The following is a 14,730-nucleotide window of genomic DNA, read 5'->3' as shown; positions in this document are numbered from 1 at the left end:
ACGCCTCTGCAACATCGCGTGGCAATCGGGGGCAGTGCCGCTGGACTGGCAGACCGGGGTGGTGGTCCCTCTTTTTAAAAAGGGGGACCGGAGGGTGTGCTCCAACTACAGGGGGATCACACTCCTCAGCCTCCCTGGGAAAGTCTACGCCAGGGTACTGGAGAGGAGAATTAGGCCTATAGTCGAACCTCGGATTAAGGAGGAGCAATGTGGTTTTCGTCCTGGCCGCGGAACACTGGACCAGCTCTATACCCTCCGCAGGGTGCTGGAGGGTTCATGGGAGTTCGCCCAACCAGTCCACATGTGTTTTGTGGACTTGGAGAAGGCGTTCGACCGTGTCCCTCGCGGCATCTTGTGGGAGGTGCTCTGGGAGTATGGGGTCCGTGGCCCTCTGTTGAGGGCCGTTAGGTCCCTGTATGGCCGGAGCAGGAGTTTGGTTCGTATTGCCGGCAGTAAGTCAGACCTGTTCCCAGTGCATGTTGGACTCCGGCAGGGCTGCCCTTTGTCACCGGTTCTGTTCATAATTTTTATGGACAGAATTTCTAGGCGCAGCGAGGGACCGGAGGGGATCTGGTTCGGGAACCATAGGATTTCATCTCTGCTTTTTGCAGATGATGTTGTCCTGTTGGCTTCATCGAGCCGGGACCTCCAGTGTGCACTGGGACGGTTTGCAGCCGAGTGTGAAGCGGCTGGGATGAGAATCAGCACCTCCAAGTCTGAGGCCATGGTTCTCGACCGGAAAAAGGTAGTCTGTCCTCTCTGGGTCGGAGGAGAGCTCCTGCCCCAAGTGGAGGAGTTTGTGTATCTCGGGGTCTCGTTCACGAGTGAGGGGAAAATGGAGCGGGAGATTGACAGACGGATCGGTGCAGCTTCCGCAGTAATGCGGTCGCTGTACCGGTCTGTTGTGGTGAAGAAGGAGCTGAGCCGGAAGGCGAGGCTCTCGATTTACCGGTCAATCTACGTTCCTACCCTCACCTATGGTCATGAGCTTTGGGTAGTGACCGAAAGAATGAGATCGCGAATACAGGCGGCCGAAATGAGTTTCCTTCGAAGGGTGGCTGGGCGCTCCCTTAGAGATAGGGTGAGAAGCTCAGTCACCCGAGAGGAGCTCGGAGTAGAGCCGCTGCTCCTCCACATCGAGAGGAGCCAGCTGAGGTGGCTCGGGCATCTGGTTCGGATGCCTCCTGGACGCCTCCCTGGGGAGGTGTTCCGGGCATGTCCCACTGGGAGGAGGCCCCGGGGAAGACCCAGGACGCGGTGGAGAGACTATGTCTCTCGGCTGGCCTGGGAACGCCTCGGGATTCCCCCAGAGGAGCTGGAGGAAGTGTCTGGTGAGAGGGAAGTTTGGGTGTCCCTGCTTAGACTGCTGCCCCCGCGACCCGGCCCCGGATAAGCGGTAGAAGATGGATGGATGGATGGATGGACATCTAATGTTTGGCCGTTACATAGCTTATTTAACTGTGTTTTATTATCGTATTCCAGCAGTGCTTTATCTGTGATTATTAAAGCCCATTATTTGCCTGCTCATGCCTGACATTGCACTGCAGGAGAATTCTATATGTCTCTCCTGCATATATTATTGTTGGAGCTGCATCAACTGCTCAAGGTTTTGGCAGCTCAGATAAAATTAATCATCAAAGATTTGGCAGGTATTAGACAGTAGTTCCTGGTACTCAGTTTGCCAAGCAGTCTCACGTGTCTTATGTTCTCATGGCAGTAATTAAATAGGATATGTTGCATAAAGTCTCACTGGCTCTTGTTTTCAAGGATCACAGAAAGCTAAAAAAACCTTTGTTGCGTGGCTGTAAGATTTGTTCCTTAAGATAATAACACAACTGAATAGAAAGGTGTGTAATGACATAATGAACATGTTGCGTATGGGGGCACAGTCATTTTGCTGTGTTGAAAACTATAGACATTGTCCCTCTTTGGTGTTTAACTGTATTTTTTATCAGTTGATGAAGTGCAGGAGCTGTCACTCGGCAACTCTATAAACAACATATGCAGCGAGCTGTAAGACATAAAACAAAGTGGCATGGCAAAGTTGTAGATCATACTATGCAGCATATGTTAATGCAATAACAAGACGCCAGCATACTTCTGGCCACAGCAACAGAGAAGAATTAGCCACGTGCACAAGACCCTGGGATCTAATTGATCTTTACCTCATCACAGGTTATAGATGTCAGCAGCATGAGTGGGCCGTCTGAGTCAGCCTCACAGCTCAAGTCCCAGATACATCAGCTGGTGGGGAGGAATGAAGAACTGAGGCAGGAGCTGAAATCGGCCCGTGAGGAGGCAACTGGCAGCTTCAGCCAGCTTGCCAGAATCAAAGAAAAGGTATTTTCACACGTGTCAAGATAATGAGATGGAGAGGTTGACTGGCAATAACAGATGGCTGCGTGATTGTTGTCACGACAGATTTTGGCTATATCTCTATCTTTGGCATGGAAACAAAGCAGCATTATTTCTCAACAGCGGTTAATAAAAAACCAGGGGTTATTCAAAGCCAAGTATACACTTACAGCTGTGTGTCGCAACTCTCCGACACAAATCAACACGACCATATTATTAATCAGACAAACTTGAAAACATTCTAGAAGGGATATCAGTGAAACAGTGGCATGACTGATTCACGTCCACATGTGTGTGTGTCAGTTTTCTATGGAAGCAGCCAAGCAGGTAAACAAACCCAAGTGTTCATCTCACATTCTGTTTCAATATTGAAAACGATGCAACTCTCTGACAGATAATGTTAAATAAAAAGCAGGTTTCCTAGAACTCAGCCAGCAAAATGTTATTAGATGCTTCTGCTGGAAAGGAAGAAGGCTTGTCTTACATTAAAGGCTTTCCCTCAGGCAGCTGCCATAACTCTACTCTAATTCCTCCAGTTTTATTTTATTAAACTGTTTTGTCTCTGTCTTTTCTCCTCTTTAGTTTACTTTTCTGCTTATTTGTGCTCTTTGGTGGTTTTTACTTTAACCTCCCTGTATAGTATGTGGTGTACGTAGGTTTTGTCACTGCATCTCACTTTCTAAAACTGGATACTAAATGCACACTACTCTACCTCGCAGACTAGTTTCGACGGCCAAGTTGTGTGATTTTTTTTATCATCTGTGCCTGTCAGGTGAGCCAACTTGAAGGTGAACTGCAGCTGCTCAGAAAGTCAGGAAGTGGTGGAGTTGTCCTCCGACCTCTGACCCTCCCCGAGGGCCTGGGGCCCAGCAGCACAGAGGTCGTCAACTCCCTGAATGAGTACGCTGTTCGGCTTCTTCAGGTGAGTGTCTCTGTTTGTTTTTAGGGACCTGGATGGCAATAACTGCACCTCAACAATAAATAATAATAATAAAAACATTTCTCTGTGATTTAGGAGCTTAAAAACAGAGAGGAGAAAAGCAAGAAACTCACAGCAATGCTGGAAGAATACAAGGAGAAGTTTGCCGTCACCAGCCATCAACAGGGACTTGTCTACAAAGACTATCTCAGGTGGGTTAACAGAGAAGTTTCTTAGAGGTTGTAGCTGATGATGATGATGTGTGAAACATGTTTTTGTTTTTTTTCCTTAGTGAGAAGGCAGAATGGCAAAAGGAGAGAGAGACATTCACTGAGACGAAGAATAAGTTGGAGGAGCAGAAACAGGTGGACGAAGTTAAAATCCAGGAGTTCAATGTAAGTAAGACAAATACGTCCTAAACAGATAATAAAGGCAGTTAAATGCTACCAGATGGACTGCATTTGTTTAGCATTTGTCCCAGTCTGCAATATGGCTCTCGTTTACTGATGCACGCACACACACAGATGGTTTAATGCCAAGCACCTACAACATGGGTCTAAACGTATCACAGACAAATCTCATCAAACCTCTAACGTAGTAAATACACTCAACAAAAATATAAACGCAACACTTTTGTTTTTGCTCCCATGTTTCATGAGATGGACTTGAAGATCTAAACTTCATTCCAGATACACAATATTACCATTCCTCTCAAACATTGTTCACAAATCTGTCTAAATGTGTGATAGTGAGCACTTCTGCTTTGCTGAGATAATCCATCCCACCTCACAGGTGTGCCACATCAAGATGCTGATCTGACATCATGATTAGTGCACAGGTGTACCTCAAACTGCCCACAATAAAAGGCCACCCTGAAATGTGCAGTTTTGTCTCACAGCAAAATGCCACAGATGCCACAAGCATTGAGGGAGCGTGCAATTGGCATGCTGACAGCAGGAATGTCAACCAGATCTGTTGCTCGTGCATTGAATGTTCATTTCTCCACCATAAGCCGTCTCCAAAGGCGTTTCAGAGAATATGGCAGTACATCCAACCCGCCTCACAACCGCAGACCACGAGTAACCACACCAGCCCAGGACCTCCACATCCAGCAGGTTCACCTCCGAGATCGTCTGAGACCAGCCACTCAGACAGCTGCTGAAACAATTGGTTTGCATAACCAAACAATTTCTGCACAAACTGTCAGAAACCGTCTCAGGGAAGCTCAACTGCATGCTCGTCGTCCTCATCGGGGTCTTAACCTGACTCCAGATCGTCGCCGTAACAGACTTGAGTGGGCAAATGCTCACATTCGATGGCGTCTAGCAGTTTGGAGAGGTGTTCTCTTCATGGATGAATCTCGGTTTACATTGTTCAGGGCAGATGGCAGACAGCGTGTGTGGCGTCGTGTGGGTGAGCGCTTTGCTGATGTCAATGTTGTGAATCGAGTGGCCCATGGTGGTGGTGGGGTCATGGTATGGGCAGGCATCTGTTATGGACGAAGAACACAGGTGCATTTTATTGATGGCATTTTGAATGCACAGAGATACCGTGATGAGATCCTGAGGCCCATTGTTGTGCCATACATCCATGAACATCACCTCATGTTTCAGCAAGATAATGCACGGCCCCATGTTGCAAGGATCTGTACACAATTCTTGGAAGCTGAAAATGTCCCAGTTCTTGCATGGCCAGCATACTCACCGGACATGTCACCCATTGAACATGTTTGGGATGTGCTTGACCGGCGTATACGACAGCGTGCACCAGTTCCCACTAATATCCAGCAACTTCGCACAGCCATTGAAGAGGAGTGGACCAACATTCCACAGGCCACAATAGACAATCTGATAAACTCTATGCGAAGAAGATGTGTTGCACTGCATGAGGCAAATGGTGGTCACACCAGATACTGACTGGTTCTGAGTCCCCAGACCGCCAATAAAGCAGAAACAAAATGCACATTTCAGGGTGGCCTTTTATTGTGGACAGTTTGAGGTACACCTGTGCACTAATCATGATGTCAGATCAGCATCTTGATGTGGCACACCTGTGAGGTGGGATGGATTATCTCAGCAAAGCAGAAGTGCTCACTATCACACATTTAGACAGATTTGTGAACAATGTTTGAGAGGAATGGTAATATTGTGTATCTGGAATGAAGTTTAGATCTTCAAGTCCATCTCATGAAACATGGGAGCAAAAACAAAAGTGTTGTGTTTATATTTTTGTTGAGTGTATAAAACATTCATGAGAGGATCAGACCACTCAGTCTGCTCTGCACTGAAAAATATGAGCCAAGCCCTCCAAGATTTTTGGGCAGGACACAAGCTTCTCAGTGAATCAGTAAATATTAGACGATAAGAAAAGAATATCAAGTCCTCACTTTCCTACTGTCTGTTTCTCCCTTCAGGACCTGCTGGACACTCTTCAGAAGCACCCAGACGAAATCAGGAAGCAGCTGAGCGAAGCCATTCGCAAGCTGACAGTGCTAAAAGTCAATGAGAAGAAACTGACACGGCGCTACACCACCCTGCTGGAACAAGAACAGCACCTCCGCAAGGAAAACAGCCGGCTGAGGGACGACAGCAGCAACATGCAGGTTTCTGTCGCCCAGCGGATCGGTTACCTGCAGCGCTACAAGGTACTGAGATCCTCTAAAGTAAGGTGTTGGACAAAAACAGACCGCTCCAGTAAAAGATTGTAGATACAATGATAACTGCTGCTGTGTTTTCATTGAATAATTGAAACAGTGTTCTATCACCTATAAGTTCTCTGTAGTTGGATTATTAATGATATAACAAAATACACACAAAAACAGGGTTCCCACACATCATAGAAAGCTGAGAAATCCTGGAGTTTTTTTCCCTTTAAACTCAAATAGAAAAAAAATACTCATTGTCCTGAAAAAAATGTTGACATTTTTGTATTCTAGTTGGGGGCAAATTGCTAAAACAGACAGGAGGTGAAACGATGTTTAGTGACCAGAAGAAGTTACAGTAGACAGGGTGACAGCATCTGCTGCAGGCTTTTAAACACACTGCAAATCAAAGCCAGATAACATCACAGTTTAAATGTAACAAGACAAGTAACAAATGTGACTGAACATCTCCTTCAGTGACTCAGTGTTAGCTGCTTACATTTAAACCTGTTCCTCGCTTAACCGGTGACATCTTCAGGATCATCATCTGTAGAAATTCATGTCACTTAATCAGCTTAAGAATAGCACAGATCCCGCTTTCTGTGCTAATTATGAAGGACGACTGGATGATAAACTTCATTTTCCTGAGACATTATGATGCCCATAAGTAAAGCTAGAATAGAGAAAATACTATGCTATTAAGCTGCATTTTGCAGCACGGCGCCTGCTTAATGTCTCTGCCTTTTGGTTTTGTCTTTAGGAAATGGCTGCGTATAAAATAGCTGCGCTGCAGAAGGCCTTGGACGACAGTGTTCCCTCATCAGACCTGGAGAGGGCTAACAAACAGTACACAGAGCTAACAGTCAAATACAGAGACATGCTCCAGAGGGACAGCCGCCTCATACAGAGGACCACCAACCTTGAACATTTGGAGGTAGCAAAACACAAGGACTTTATTTTCTTTTATTTCCACATATATTTTTATTTTAATGTTATTTTTGGCACCAACGCGCTTTCGTCTGCTCTCTTCCTGCCTCTCACAGAGCGAGAATGAGTCTCTACGAGAACAAATCTCTGCCATGAATAAAGAACTGGAAATCACGAAGGAGAAACTTAATACATTAGAGCAAGCATGGGAGAAATTCAGTTTATCTGGTAAGAAAAGTTTGATCAACACAGCATACACAGACTGACCAGGCCATAAAAGGAAAGGCTCAGCCGTGTACAAGCTGAAGCTTTGGCCATCGTTCTTATCAGCATAACATTGGCTGGCTGTGCGTCCTGTGGTGACACGACCGGACCAGACCACAGCCAAGGGCACAGGCTTCCCACAGGGCCAACAATCACTGCTGTTTATACGTGCTGTGTTGTAGGCTTTCTTCCTGAGCTTTAATCTACCCATTTTGGTCCTGCATTCTTGTAACACAATAGATGATTATCACACAGATTAAGTACATGCAGCTTCACTCATTGACTTAGCGGTGTCATCGCATTCCTGTCTCACCATTAAGGAAATCTCAGCACAAGCAATGTGAATGTTGGCCGTTGCAGCAACTGAAAAAAATAAGTCCCCAAATCCCCAAGCACATCATTCCCACCCAATATATTCTGTTACGATTCCAAATTTGTGTGCTTTCTTTATTATCAGGAGGGGAACATGGCATGGATAAGGCAGACAAAGCTTCCCTCAACAATGAGATGGTATCTGCGGCGAGACGGATCACCACATTAGAGATGAAGGAGCTGAATGAGAGGCAGAGAGCGGAGCACGCCCAAAAAATCTACGAACACACGAGGAACTCCCTCAGGCAGGTGGAAGAGCGCAACTTAGAGCTGGAGTCCAAGTTCGCAGAGGTATGAGATCAAAGAAAACAAGCTCATGAGATGTGCTGCTGCTCCAGGCGTCAGTGTGGCAGAGTTTCAATGAATTGTGCAAGTCGCAAAAAGCCACTGGGTTCACCTGGCAGACCCGTGCACTATTACAATAAAAAAATAAAATCATAAACACATAGAGCCTGTTTGAAAAGTTAATATATTTTGGTTTATGAGCCAGCTACTTGAGTTTTTTATCGCTTGTCAGTCTGCGTTAGATCTTTACCAGTTTAGGCTCTAATTTTTAAATGACTCTTATCAAGTGGTTTTCTCTCTGTTTATCTTCTTTAGCTGACCAAGATGAATGCAGAGGCCCAGAGGGTTGAGCGGGAGCTGAGAGATGAGCTGGCAGACAGCATCAGCAAAGCTGTGAGCCACGCTGACAGAGCCAAGATTGCAGAGCTGGAGAAGACAGAGGCTGAGCTTCGCATTGAGGTTTCTAAGTACGTCTGAAAAAAGGCCCGGGCCTTACACCGACCATTTATGCCTCTTTTTGGAAAAAAACGATGGAAGCACAAATGCTTTTTGATCACAGCGTTGGTACTTACTTCTTATTAGTTTGGTTGCCCAGCAACCAAACTCTTGTTGGTATTAACTTCCTGTTTTATATAAGTATCTGGTATTAGCCCTACACAATTAACAACGGCTCGGAGGTGAAGTGATGTTTCTTGTGTTTTTTATGTTGTTACATGTAAATTCTTAATCAGGCCTCAGTGTGCGTGTAAGGGCGAGGTGTCTCTGCGTTAGCCTTGTAACCAACTGATGACCTGTGCAGGGTGAACCCACCTCTCACCCAGTGCCAGCTGGAATTGCCTCCAGCCCCCCTATTAGCCTTATTGCATTTGGATTGGGATTGAAAATGCCCTTCTGCTCCTAAACCTGATTATAATGTAGTTAGTGAAGGTGTTTCATGTGTTTTTTCTGCAGACTTCAAGAGGTATCTGATGTGGCAATGACACAGGTGTCTGCTCTCCAGGCCAGACAGAAGTCCAAAGACAAAGAAGTAGAAACTTTGAGACGGCAGATACTGGACTACCAGGTAACTGGGTGTTGTTTGTCAATTCAAACCTACTTCAAGAATGTACTGCACTATCTGTGAGTTATCGACAGGTGGATTTAGATGTTTCTTGTCAATGTGGTTTTTTTAACTTTCCTTATGTTTGCTCAGCATAAATCACATTGAAATCATCGTGAGAACACGTTACTTGTATTCTAGTTTTCTCAACGTATCAGTTTGGCGATCTTCATCTTCTTCCTTTGTTTACTCCAGTCACAGTCAGATGAGAAGGCTCTCATTGCAAAGCTCCACCAGCACATCGTGACCCTGCAGCTGAGTGAGTCAGACGCTCTGGGAAAACTGGAGGCTGCCACCTCTCACATCCAGCAGCTGGAGGCCTATAAGCTGCGTGCCGAACAGCGGCTCGATGCCAGCGAGCGCGCTCTGTTCCTCGCCCGCCAGGAGGGCAGGAACCGTTCCAAGCACCTACGGCAGACTATCCAGTCACTGCGCAGGCAGTTTGCTGGAGCGCTGCCACTTCCCCAGCAGGAGAAGTTCTCCGTGACCATGGTGAACCTCCAGGAGGACCAAGCAAGAGCACAGGATGAGAAGAGGAAGGCGGTAGAGGAGAGGAGGAGGGCCGAGGGAAGGGCTGAGGAGCTGGAACTGAGGCATCGAGGACTGGAGGAGCTCATCTCAACACTGAAGGATGTGAAAGGGGCCCAGAAGGTCAGTAGAAAGATGATCTAGGATCAAGAGCTGTGATAGGTCTCCTCTGTAGCTTTTGGCTGATTAACGGATGAAGAAAGAAAAGACCGTTTGTCTTGTGTTCTGACTCAGAAACCAATATACTGTACATAACAGGTAACGGAGTGGCACAAGAAGATGGAAGAAGCTCGTCTGCAGGAACTGAGGAAAGGCAGGGAGCTGGTGGTGCAGAAGGAGGAGATCAAGTACCTAAAAAACCTGGTGGAGGAGCAGGAGCGGACCGTCCGATCACTGGAGGAGGAACTCGTGCAGCAAAACTCTGTAAGAGAAAAACTCATGGAACTGTCTGCATACATCCACTGACTTGTTAAAGTCTGATTGATTAACACAAAATATTTTTTTGTCTGACAAATCAAGCTTCAAGAAGAGCGGCAACTTGCATGGGATCAACGAGAAGTGGAGTTGGAGCGTCAGCTGGATCAGTACGAGAAGCACCAGGATGAACTTCTGAGTGAAAAGGTAAACCCTCGACAGCTTTTGTTGATAATGTAGCTCAAAACAACAGCAAGTAACAATTTTTCTAATGCAATTTTTACTTTACCTGCACAGTTAATTACATTTTTTATTACACATCTGAAATATGTTGCTACTATGCTACAGTTTACGGACAGTACAGGATCGCTACCAGACCCAACGCTACCACTCGCCCATCAGTTAGAGTTCGCTTTGGTTAAAATCAGAGAGCATGTCCGCACTATCTTGGACACCCAGGCCACCTGCAAAAGTCTGAACGAGGTACTGAGCCCAAGGTCTATACAAGATCCACAGGATTGTCACTTTTCGATGATTAATGCTTGAATGTGTAACTCATTTACATGCAGAAACTAAAGGAGAAGGAAGCCGCTTTGTGGAAGGCAGAACAGAATATCGTGTCCAGAGACAGAGTGATCAATGAGCTGCGTCTTCGGCTCCCAGCCGCCGCCAGCAGAGAACGCCTGCTGGCAGACCTGGCCAAGCATGAGGAGGGCCAGGGAGACAGCCAGCCTGCTCTCAAGCTGGCTCACCAGACCATCAAAGACCTTCAGGGACGACTTGACAGAAAAGAGGACGTGCTGAAGAAATACCAGAACCAGCTGGCTCAAGTCAGACAGGTACATTGATACAAGTGCGGAGATGCTCTGAGCCAATTATGATAAGACCTCAAATAAGCTAAAAGTGCCCATTACATTAATAAATGACGACTCGCGTGACTTTTTGTTTTTACTAAAATAGATAAAAGGCCAGCACCAGAGGACCTGAGGGGTCTAGAGGGTTCAGATGTTAAAAGCAAATCAGATAAATAAGATGGGCAAAGACTATGAAGAGATTTATAAACTAGTAAAAGGATCTAAATCAATTCTTAAGCTGACAGGAAGCCAATGCAGAGACTTTAAAATTAGTGTGATGTGTGCTCTCGTTTGGGTCTTTGCAGTAACTGTAGTCGGTTTAGATTCTTTTTTGGCAGACTCGAAAGAAGAGCATTGCAATAATCAATTCTGGATGTAATAAATGCATCGGTGCCTCTGCATTGGCTTGAGAGATGTTCTTAAGATGATAAAAAGCAGTCGTCAAAACTAAGATCTGCATCGGTGATAGCTCTGAGGTTTTTCCACTTGATTAAAAGGGTTAAAGGCTACTGCTTCCAGTTTTGTCTCCAGTTTCTCTGTCTCAGGACTGATTATTAAAACTTAGTTTCAAAGTGCATCAGTGGGCCTGGGGACATGGATGAACAAGTGCTCTCGCAGCAATGACAAAGTGATTGTTGTGTCTGTTTATGTAACTACACTCTGCTGATTATAGGTTCAAGAGGAAATGATAGAAAGACATCAGGAGGAGCTGAAGGTGATGCACCAGAAGCTGGACCTGCATACAGACACCTCACTGGATCACTTCAAACAGACAGCAATGGTAGTCACAGATCCACACCTCTTATTAAGACCTGGTAAATAGACATTGTGTTAAATTTGCTGCTTTCGTCTTTCATCCAGGAACTCATGAAGAAGCCCACCATCAGGGTGTCAGCCTCCAAGCACCTGGAGCGTCTGGCTGAGTTAGAGCAGACGGTGGCCGAGCAGGACATTTCGCTCGGCTCTGTCACGGGGAAGCTGAAGCTGACCGCCGCTGAGCTGGAACGACTGAAGACCGCCATGGAAGCAGAGGCTAAGAGACACGCAGACCAAATGTCAAAGTGATTATGAACCTTTTTTTTCCCCTCTCTCACTAAATCCAAATGTGTGTCTTCTCAATTAGTTAACAAAAGGGATCACAGGTCTTCATGTCTAGAACTAATGCAGTTAATGGTAATAGCTGAGATAATGCCTCAGCCTAACGTGTGAAAAGCCATACATTAATGCACAGGACATGAAGCACTGGGATAACAAGGTCGATGTCAATTCAACACCTCTCACTCTTTAAATCCCTGAATACATTTTCTAATAATCATCTCCACAGACACTAACAGTGTGTAACATATGTAGCAGGTGTAGTCACACTGGGCTGAATATTCTCTTATACATATCCGCATCTCTTTGTCACACTGTGAGGACAATTTTAACAACTTAACAACTTTACGGGTGAAATTTAAGGGTGCTGCGGGGTTAAAAGATTAATAAAAGCAGCTAGAGTAAAGCAGATTACAAAGGGGTTCCAGGAGTTCAGAAGCATATTGCAACATAAGCATTTCAGCCTGATGAGAACACATTCAACAAAGTAGTAAAAATACCCAGCTATGGACTGACTGAAAAGTGTCCCTCCTATAAAAATGCCATTCTTTGTATAAATGTTTTCTGCATTCTGTTTAATAGAACAAAGACATTGTAACATGATACAACATTCAAGGGACAAGCTCCCCTGATGCTCACAGTCCGTTCTTTTTATTTGATAACAGTGTTTACAGGAGGTTGTAGTTTTGAGGAATCCTCCTCCAGGTCTGGTGGTCTGATGGTCTCCTGGCATGGATGCTGGTCTTTAGCACAGATCTTCAGTCAGTAACCCTTTGCTCTCCTGGAGGTAGTTCTTCACTAGAAGAGATGTTTGCTTCATCTGTTGTCATGTTGGAGAGAAAACCAGGACCCAGACCCGGTCTGACTGCAGACTGCTTCAGGGTTTCTTTCAGATATTCAGACAGTACCCTGTGTGCTCTGTCTCCAGGTGGTCTCTAGCAGACTTCAGTCTGTGTGCTCTGTCTCCAGGTGGTCTCTAGCAGACTCCAGTCTGTGTGCTCTGTCTCCAGGTGGTCTCTAGCAGACTCCAGTCTGTGTGCTCTGTCTCCAGGTGGTCTCTAGCAGACTCCAGTCTGTGTGCTCTGTCTCCAGGTGGTCTCTAGCAGTCTTCAATCTGAGGGCTCTGTCTCCAGGTGGTCTCTAGCAGACTTCAGTCTGTGTGCTCTGTCTCCAGGTGGTCTATAGCAGACTTCAGTCTGTGTGCTCTGTCTCCAGGTGGTCTATAGCAGACTTCAGTCTGTGTGCTCTGTCTCCAGGTGGTCTCTAGCAGACTTCGGTCTGGTTTGGAGGTGTCTTCTCTGCAGTCTGGCAGTCCATTCTGTGTAGGACTCTAGTGACGGTCTTCTCTGACTCTTCAGGTCCAGACCTGGTTCAGTCCTTCACTAGTGTCTCTGCAGCTGTTCTCGGCTCTTCAGACTCATCTCTCACTAGTTTTCTTTCCAGAACCTTCCACATGTTTCTCTTCCTGTCTCTGACAGTCTGCTTCTCTCTGACTCTCTTTGAGCTTCTTGATGAAACCTCTCACAGCAGCTCTTCAGACTTAAAGCTCTTTGATGAACTTGTAGATCTTCTCCTGCTTTGTGGACATTAACAATTATTTTTATCAGGTCTGAACTTATTTTTTTCACTTTTGTCATGATGCTTTCAAGTGTTAAACCAAAACATGTCTTGTTATACTGTGTGTGCTGCAAGATACCAATCCTCACTTTTAAGTGTAAATCAAACGCGTTAAAGTTAAAGAACAGACTACATAGTATCAATGTGTAACAGTGATTCGTACCATGGCTAAAGAAAGAGGACGGTTCTTAAAGTTTTCTCAGGGAAAATACTATGGTAAAAATGTTACGTGTCTTTGCTCTATTAAACGGCACATGGGAACTATTTCTTTTAAACAAATTGACATTTTCAGGGATCTGACCTTTTTTGCTTTAACTGTATAATCCAAAAGAATGACAGTTTGTTTTACTACTTGTGAATGCATCCCCTTTGGTGCCATATTTGCTGAATGGACATGTTGGCCACGTTTTAACTCACATCATCATAAATGTATGTAAAATCATGTAACACTGATCAGCTTTATGTTGCTAAACTAACGGAGGTGATGTGTGCAGGGTGGAGGAGTATCATGCTTCCCAGTTGAAAGGTCTGACTGGAGAGACAGAGGATCAGAGGAGCCAGATGGCTCAGATGGAGAGAGAGATAAACTACCTACGAACCGAGCTGGAAGCCCAGAAAGAAGCCAACGTCCGCTCCCCCAGCAACACCATGAAAAACCTAGTGGAACGTCTGAAAGCACAACTTTCCCAGAAGGAAAAACAGCTTAAGGTTGTTGTCTGTGTTCTTTCTTTGTTCTTTGACGGAGACAGACGTGGTTGGAGACGGTATGTTTTTGGCCTGTCTGTCCATTGTGTGCATGTGAACAGTGATAACTCAGAAATGCCTGGAGGAATCGGTTGAGCTCTGGCACAAGCGCTCACTTCAGTTTTTGGTGGTCAAAGGTTTCAGTGTCCTAACATCCATCCCATTATTCTGAACGTGCAAAATCAGGAATGTCCTGGGAATTTTTTCAACAACTCAAGAGTTTATTGGCTAATTATGACAAACTTACTGCAAAAAGTTGTAATAAATCCTCTTTACCATGGTTAAATGTTTCTGTAGAACCATTTCGAGCCCCTGTGTCTCTTCTTCGACACTTCCACTTGATTATGATAGACTTTCTGCAAAAAGCTGTATTTAATGTATCTCATGAGCCCCTAGAGGCTGCAGGGTGAACTGCAGTTTGTAAAAACTCATTCCTTAGCCCTAAAAGTTGCTGCTTGTCCACTGAAGGAACTACAGTTTTTGACACTTCTGTTTTGGCTACATATCTCTCCTGTGGAGGTTGCTGCTTAGCTGAGATGCAGACTGCATTCACTGAGACATACAACCACAAGGTGGTGATTTAAAGTCTCGGTACCCTGAAGGGGATGGTGGTCTC

The 14,730-nt window shown here is 45.4% G+C and overlaps 1 protein-coding gene across 1 annotated transcript in view; it reads left to right on the top strand.

Moving 5' to 3' along the window:
- Window positions 1-14,730, top strand: part of cep290 (centrosomal protein 290) — a 37,117-nt gene that overhangs the window by 11,370 nt on the left and 11,017 nt on the right. The window contains exons 19-36 of the mRNA XM_028429905.1: window positions 2,176-2,340; window positions 3,128-3,277; window positions 3,371-3,486; window positions 3,567-3,669; window positions 5,688-5,918; window positions 6,676-6,849; window positions 6,959-7,070; window positions 7,564-7,769; window positions 8,079-8,230; window positions 8,715-8,826; window positions 9,058-9,513; window positions 9,649-9,813; window positions 9,910-10,011; window positions 10,153-10,287; window positions 10,374-10,643; window positions 11,332-11,439; window positions 11,520-11,719; window positions 13,865-14,078. Of these exons, the coding sequence (XP_028285706.1) occupies window positions 2,176-2,340; window positions 3,128-3,277; window positions 3,371-3,486; window positions 3,567-3,669; window positions 5,688-5,918; window positions 6,676-6,849; window positions 6,959-7,070; window positions 7,564-7,769; window positions 8,079-8,230; window positions 8,715-8,826; window positions 9,058-9,513; window positions 9,649-9,813; window positions 9,910-10,011; window positions 10,153-10,287; window positions 10,374-10,643; window positions 11,332-11,439; window positions 11,520-11,719; window positions 13,865-14,078 (3,171 nt within the window). The remainder of the gene's footprint in view (window positions 1-2,175; window positions 2,341-3,127; window positions 3,278-3,370; window positions 3,487-3,566; window positions 3,670-5,687; window positions 5,919-6,675; window positions 6,850-6,958; window positions 7,071-7,563; window positions 7,770-8,078; window positions 8,231-8,714; window positions 8,827-9,057; window positions 9,514-9,648; window positions 9,814-9,909; window positions 10,012-10,152; window positions 10,288-10,373; window positions 10,644-11,331; window positions 11,440-11,519; window positions 11,720-13,864; window positions 14,079-14,730) is intronic.

Source organism: Parambassis ranga, chromosome 19 (genome assembly GCF_900634625.1).
Source record: "Parambassis ranga chromosome 19, fParRan2.1, whole genome shotgun sequence".
NCBI lineage: Eukaryota > Metazoa > Chordata > Actinopteri > Ambassidae > Parambassis > Parambassis ranga.
This window is presented reverse-complemented; position numbering and strand designations above follow the sequence as displayed.